At 47.8% G+C, this 7,392-nt stretch overlaps 1 protein-coding gene across 1 annotated transcript; it reads right to left on the reverse strand.

Annotated features, from left to right (window-relative positions):
* Positions 1 to 612: 612 nt before the first annotated feature.
* CD180 (CD180 molecule) lies at positions 613 to 6,849 on the reverse strand (the record flags this gene model as incomplete). Its single annotated transcript, XM_082013694.1, has 4 exons — positions 613 to 2,338; positions 3,007 to 3,173; positions 5,895 to 5,951; positions 6,802 to 6,849. The coding sequence occupies 4 exons, from the start codon at positions 6,847 to 6,849 to the stop codon at positions 613 to 615; spliced, it is 1,998 nt and encodes a 665-aa protein (XP_081869820.1).
* Positions 6,850 to 7,392: the final 543 nt, after the last annotated feature.

Below are 7,392 nucleotides of genomic sequence, written 5' to 3' on the forward strand. Positions count from 1 at the left end.
GAGACGAACTGACAGAGATTCAATGGCGAGGAACTTTCTAAGGATCAAAAATATTTTAAAGAAATTGGAGAGATGAGGCATGCTGTATCTGTCAGTCCTGCAGGAGTGGGTCTTACGTGATTATGAATGTTGTGCCTGTGCTTCACAGAAAGCTTTGTCTCTTTTTAGCTGAGCAAGGTACACTACTGCAAGCTCTTAACATTGTTTTTCAAGGACATTCAGTAGAAGTTGAGGGTTTGGTTGGTTTCAGTATTTTTTCATCGGGGTTGGTGGTGGTTTGGTTTTCTGGTTTTTAAAGAGAGCAAGGTTTGTATTTTGGCCCTTGGATCTTCCCTTTACAAGTGCATTACCTGTGGTAGCTGGGACACCAGGGCTAACATAGAGTTGAACTGGGACTTCTCTAGAAAAGAAGTTATTCATTTTCAAGGCTCAGGTCATAGTTTATTTTTCCAGTTCTCAAACAACATTTTTTCATTATTTTTCTAAAAGTTTTAATACAAATGGAAAGGGTATTAGAAAAGTTAAGAAAATATAGGTCACCAAAAAAACCAGTAAGTTGTCTTTCATCATAACACAATTGCTGTACATCTTTTCTATATCTGCATCATAAACTTATATTTGCTGGTAATTTTGCTTGAAATAACGAGCACCCCAAAAGAAGAGGGCAGCACAGGATAAAATAGCCAGGACAGCTGCAATGGTTCTTGCTGTGTTGATCCCACAGGAGAGCGAGATTGTGGCCAGCTCAGCCCCAGCTAACTGTTTGGGTTCAGAGCATGTTGTTCCTTCAGGGTCTTCAATTTTATCCAGATTCTGCTTGTACCAGGTGATTAAACCAATATTGGAGCAGGTGCAGTCCAGAGGGTTGTAACTTAAATTTATTATGCAGTGGCCAGCTAGGGACACTAGCTTGTCACGTGGTACAATACGGATCCTGTTGTGGGCAAAATTGAGATAGATGCTCTTGAGGTTTGAAAATACATCTGTGCTGAATGCAGTAAGTTTGTTGTGGCTCAGATCAACATGGCGTAACTTCTTGAGGTTCTGAAATGCTTGGCTGCCTATTGCTCTCAGTTCACAGGATGATAAAATTAGCATCTCTAAACTGGACAGCTCTTGGAACAGTTTGTCCTTTGGCATGATCCCCAACTCAAAGTTATTTTGACTAAGGTCCAAGAGCATCAGGTTTTCCAGGCCTTGAAAGAGATGCTGAATGCTAGTATTAATGTGGGAGGAGGAAAGATTCAGCACTTGCAAGTGATGCAAATTTCGGAAAGGACCCTGAGAAGCATTGATATGAAGAGGAGTGAAAGCTAGGTCCAGCAGCTCCAGGTTAGCACCATCCTTCAGGAGCACATCTTGGAGGTGGAGCTTTATGTTGCGGCTCAGATTCAGGTACCGAAGACTGCTCAGACCACTCAGTGCTTTGTTACAGCAGTCAGGGCTTTCAATACGACTCTTACTTAGATCAAGATGTTGAAGCTTTGCCAGTTTCTCCAAGCAGCCAGAGCCCAGCTGCAGGGCCTGCAAGTTCCCCTTGATGTGGAGGCGGGTGAGGGAGGGGAAGGCGTCCGAGCTGATGTTGCAGAGATGCTCAAAGGAGTTTGCGTTTAGAACTAACTCCGCTAGCGAGCTCATGCCACTGATGCCGGGGGGCAATGCACTGATGTGAGTTTGAGTTAGGTCCAGCTTTTGGAGCCTGGTCAAGCACTGAAACGTGTCGGCGTTTAGGTTTCTGAAGTGCCGTAGCTGCAGATAGAGATCCTTGACAGAGATATTACAGAGGCCTTGTAAAACATTTGGGCTTATGTAGGGCTCCTTTTCCACACCGTGAAAAGTTCCCAGCCAAAGGGTCTGGGCTGTGGAGTTCTGTATCCCTGCCAGCACCCGAGGGATGTCAGCGCAGCCCCCAAAGTCTAAACTGTAGAAATTGGACTGGAAAGCTCCAGGTTCAATGTATATAATGTTGTTGCCTTTAAAGATGAGAGTTATGTTGCTGGTCTTCTGCAGAACACGGACATCTTCTGCTGTGATTGCTCTTATGTTGTTCATTTGAAAGTCAAGGTATTTGAGGTTTAGAGTGGGAAAGTTGGGAGGAAGCTGCAGCGAAGAGATGTGGTTGCTGCCCAAGATGAGTGTATCTAAGCTGTCCAGATTTGCCATTGGAATAAAGGACATACTGGTTATTCCTGTCTGCGTTAAGACAAGCTGCTTCAGGGACCGTGGGCCAGCGAATGCTGTGTCAGACAGGAACATGAGCAGGTTTCCCGTCAGCACGATTGTCTTCAGCTGCTTGTTGCTATGAAAGGCACCATCATACACCCAGTTGATCTGACACCTTGAGAAAGCAACAGAAACCATCGTCAGCGGCCTGTCTCGCAAAACTCTCCCGGTATACATGGCAACCCAAACTGCACTTCATGTATCTAAGAACTCATGGTCAGTTGCCTTCACCAGGATAAAAGTGTCTGTCTTCTCCAGTGACCCTTGTCTGGTATTTGTAAGCTCACATTGAAATACAGGATCCTGGTGAGAAGAAAAACTTGCCCTGAAATGATGGGTCTTTGGAAGCATTTGTTGAAGTCAGGGAGAAGTGAGGTTTTAGTGTCCAGCTTACTAAAATGAAAATCTCTTTTCTTATAGAAAAAGCTGGGCATTTACAAGGACCAAACCTGCCTTTCCCCAGGGTTTAGGGAGCAGTCTCTTTTTAAAAAATGAATTAAAAAATTGGCTTAGTGACTTTGCTGTCACTACTGTCCTAGCAGCAGTCATATGTGGAAAACGGCTATTTCACCTACTGTTCTGCAAATGATTTTCACCAGAGGAGAAGCCTAAATACTGCCCAAATGTATCAATCTGCTTAGCAAAATACTTCTCAGTTGTCTGCAAGTGCTACGGGTGGTTTCCCTGTGAAGGCAGGGAGATGCTGCTCTGGTGTGCTCCAGAAGCTGGCTTTGGGCAGAGGGTTTGACCATGATGTGTAGAAGTGAGGACACTCTCCCGTACCTTGTTAAGTCCAAGTGCAGAAGAGACTTCAGCTCAGAGAAGGTTGAATTCTGGAGGGAAGAGAGCACGTTGAAGCTGAAGTCAAGGATTTCAGTTGTGACCGGCAGTTTTTCAGGAATCTCTCTCAGTCCTAAACCTTCGCAGCTATAGCTCTTATTTACGGTAATCTGTGGAAAATACATAGTGAAACTGCAAGAGGTATGTACTCCAAATATAAATAGGAAACTATGGCACTTACTTAAAAAAAAAAAAAAAAAAACAAACAGAATTTTGTATTATCTAAAATCAGAGCAGCCAGAACCCTAGGAAGCCTTAGCACAGGCTTGCAATGCACAACCCTGGGGTTCTGTGGAGTGTGTTTTTAAAACAAATGCCTTGAATCTCTCTTGTACTAATTTGAAGTGTGTCTCATCTGTAGTACTTTCTTGTTGAAGTTAGCGCATCTGAGGATTTTCTACTCTTCTGGATGAATTATTAATCCCTAAGAAAGAATCCCCACAAGGCAGTTCTAAATTCTGAATTTCATCATCCTTAAACAAAGCTTATTCTGAGAAGTCTTAGGAAAACCTTGCAGAGAGGAGGTAAAAAAGAGCAGATCTGGGAATGTTTCTAGAATGAACATGTCCAGATTAATTGGATCTGAACTGCAGTTACATGCTGCAGCGAGAGGATGGTGGGAAGGTTTAGCTCAGGCTAGACAAAGATCATACCTGATAACGCTGAGTCTTTAAAATTTCTGTGAAGGCTTTTCAGTTTAACTGAAAATAAATCGATCTATTACATAGAGAAGTCCACTCTGTGGATACCAGGGAAATTCATTAAACGTGCTTGACCTGCCCTTTACCTGGTGATTGCACAAAAGTCAACCAGCGCCTGGGACTAGAATAGTTCCGGAATAGCTGGAACACCCTGCCAGCCACTCAGGGCGATGGAGATGTTCAGAGCATCGCCCTTGTCCCAGCTGCCAAGCGGTGATGGGGAGCCCGGGCGCAGCCAGCACAATGCCACACTCTTCCTCGCCCAGCCCAGCTCCCGGAGAAAGCCCTGGGTGGTCACAGGGCCAGCTTGCAAGGGACAGGGTCCCCAGGGCCACATGGGAGCGGCAGCTTTGGCAATATCCTGCGAGGAAGCTCGGAGATGTTCTGCTTGCAGGGAAGTAGAAGTACGTATTGCACAGCTGGCTGATCTGAGCATTTTAATGAGATTCAAAGCTGTTCTTTCAGCCCAAAGAAAGCAAGCACGCACAGGCGGTGGGATGTCCAGTGAGAAATGCACTGGAGCCTGGAGACAGTGATGAGCCGAGAACAGCGCAGGTATGCGTCCTGCGGGGCTGGAGCGCATGGCGCACCAGGGTTTTGTTGAGGTGCTCATGCGTGGACCCTGGGGAATGGTGCATGAGGTTCAGGTGTTTCCGTCCGCGTGGAACCATGAGTGAGACCAAAGCACATCTCTGCCTGTCTGTGTCTTCGGAGAGGCAGGCGGGCAGCGGAGGCACTTGGTAACCTCGCTGGAGGGGGAAGAGCAGTATTTGCTGCCAGCCACAAGCTGGACACGGCGAACACTTTCTTCCTTTCCAGTAGGCACAAGCCCCGCACCGGCAGGGTGCCGGGGCGGCTGCGGGCGCAGCCCGGCGGGCAGGGGCAGAGAGACGCGGGCGGAGGCGTGGCGGAGACGGGAGGGAGTGGAAAGGGACTGTCACAACAAAATGCCCCGTGCGGTGGGGAGCGCAGTTCCTCCGCGTCCCTCTCCCCCTCGGCGTGCTGGGGCTCGGCTGGGGCTCGGCGCCGGCGGGCAGCACCAGGTCCAGCGGGGGCTGGGTGGGATGGGCCGGTGCTGCCCACGGCTGGGCACTTGGCACGACCTGAGGGGCAGCTAGCCAGCCCCACGCCTGCCCTAGCACGGGGACTCAGCTCCAGCCTAGAAGTGCTGAAATAATACAGAACTGGTGACTATAGAAATGGCAAAATATAGACCTAGAAAAGCAGATGTTTTCAATACTGATAAGCAAAGAACCCATGGAGCTGACTGCCGTGGTTTAGACAGGTAAAAAATGTTCAGCTGTCACTAGAAAGGAGAACAGTGTCTATGTTTTACCATTCAAACAAATCAGGGAATAAGCTCTCTCTGTATGCTTCGGGGCATGGAGCAGCTCCCAGAGGGAGCTGAGGAGCAACCATCCCCTGGGAGATCCTGGTGTGTGGCTCGGGGTGCTCAGCGATTTGTACATTTGATTCAGTGAGAAACTTGCTGTTGGCCCCAAATGTGCACGGTGTAGGGCTGGGTTTCCATGGTGCTTCGTCCTTGAATCAAAATCCTTACTTTTTTATGCCTTGCCTCCCACTTCAAAAAAATACAATCCAAATCTTATGGGTCAGCCTTTTTCCCCTACCCCTGGAAAAACCCTGGTAGTTTCTTCCTATTCTCATGTGGCATCGCACATTGACCAAATGACAAACAGAGACACCATCATCCCACCACTGTTTACAAATTCCTGTATGGAGAGCACAAGCAAAGGACAAACATCCTTATATCTGACCTCTGTCCAGCTCTGATATCTGCTTAAACACCCTGTGAAACTTTATCATCCTTCAAGTGCTCTGGGAGGTGAAGCACAGTACTGGTTTGACAGGCCCCCAAAGTCCCCAGCAACAGCAGGAGAGAGCGTGAGGATGCGCGGCTGCGAGGAGGAGGAGGGACAATGACTGATGTCCCTGAGCACATCTCAAGGCACCCGCCTTATTTCTCTGATAAAGGCCTTCAGATGCCCCTGGGAGAAACCCCTCGGGAACTGGAAACAGTCGGACATCAGCAGGCAAGTATTCGCCAGAGACTGATCCTCTACACGTGCGGCTCCCGTATCTCGAGAGGGACCGGCGGCTGTCACTCACCTCTCTGCACATCGTCTCTGCAGCGCTCGAGGCTTTGCAGCTAACACAGGCGAGCATTGTGAAAATCAAAAAGTAAAAATCACAGGCCATTACGGAGTGAGGCAGGTTGTTAAAATGGATGATCTTGAGCTACCTGCCCTTAACGAAGGCAAGACAGAGCAGCAAAGGTCAGACAAACTGGGCAAACTGGCTAGAAAGGAGGTCATAAGGAAAAGAAATGCTTGCTGAACTTCCCAGTGTGAGCAAAACAGCAGTTTTGGAGTGAAAGAGGAACTTCCCTGCTTTAAATATAGTCAAATGACTGGTACTTTTCTGGGGCAGAACAGATTTTTTTTTTTAAATTGAACGTGAGGGAAATTGGTCTTTACCCTTGTCTAGAGTGAAACGTCTCCATTACATACAGGGGAGTTAGTTCAGCGTGAAGAGGCAGAGCAAGAAAAGGGCAGATGCAACTGCAGCATCTCACCAAAGGGGAATTTAATGCAATGGAAAGTTTGAGTCAAACAAAATTTGGTGCGCCCATTGCTTGTGAAAGTCACAAGAACTTCTAAAACAACTGAAATATAGGCACAAAAGCCATGCCTATATTGCTGCAAAAAGGATCATGATGCTGAAACATGCTTCTCTCGTTAGAAACAGTAAAGCTGAAAAGCAGTAGTTCAATCTGAAAATGAACTCTTTTCCTCTTGTATTTAGATTACAGGTAATGATTAGTTTTCTGAAGGGGGACAGTATTTCTAACCATCTCTAAGATGGGCATGTGTCTGGCAGCTGCAGGCAGGAGCGTCCTCACTGCCCGAGACGGTGCTGAGCGCTGGCTCTAGCTGGCCAGCTCATCCTGGGGTTTTTTCCCTTTCTTAAATGGCTGAGTTATTAGCTGGATACCTTTGTTTCCAGCAGACTTAACTGGCATTCTTTCTTCACCACCTCGCAGAGAAAGGCATGATGAAAACATGCCGGGCTCGGCAAGCACGCCCCGAAACGGCGGGGAGAGGCTGGGTGGGCTGAACTGCGGAGCTGATCCAGCCCTGGTAACACCATCAGTAAAGCTTCACGCAATCAAGGTGCCACCTGGAGAGCATCAAGCGTGACACCCGGGAAGATGGAGACATCTGGACTTCTCTGGTGCAAAGGACACGTGCCAAACCAGCAGCTTTGGGTCTGACATAATGTATGAGGGCCACGGCTGCACCGATAGCTGACGTGTATGCCGCGTTTTACCTGAGCCGTGCCGTGCTTATCCCTGCAGGTGGATGGGGAGAGGGCAGCAGTCAATGTGGCAGGAGCAAAGCTTAAAAAGTGCAGAACTTAGCTGGTGGCTAAGCCTCTCGGGTGGGCTCTTGTGGCTGGTGGGCATGGAGAGGCCGTGGCCTGCTGCTGTTTTTGCCTGCTGCTAGGATGCTTCTGTGCTGATCTGATTCAGCTGGGGTGGTTTTTCTTTCCTCCTCCTTAATTTATAAAATTTAAAAGAAAACAACTTACTTGAATGATAAGCTGC

Source organism: Phaethon aethereus (assembly GCF_964289735.1).
Source record: "Phaethon aethereus genome assembly, chromosome: Z".
Classification (NCBI taxonomy): domain Eukaryota; kingdom Metazoa; phylum Chordata; class Aves; order Phaethontiformes; family Phaethontidae; genus Phaethon; species Phaethon aethereus.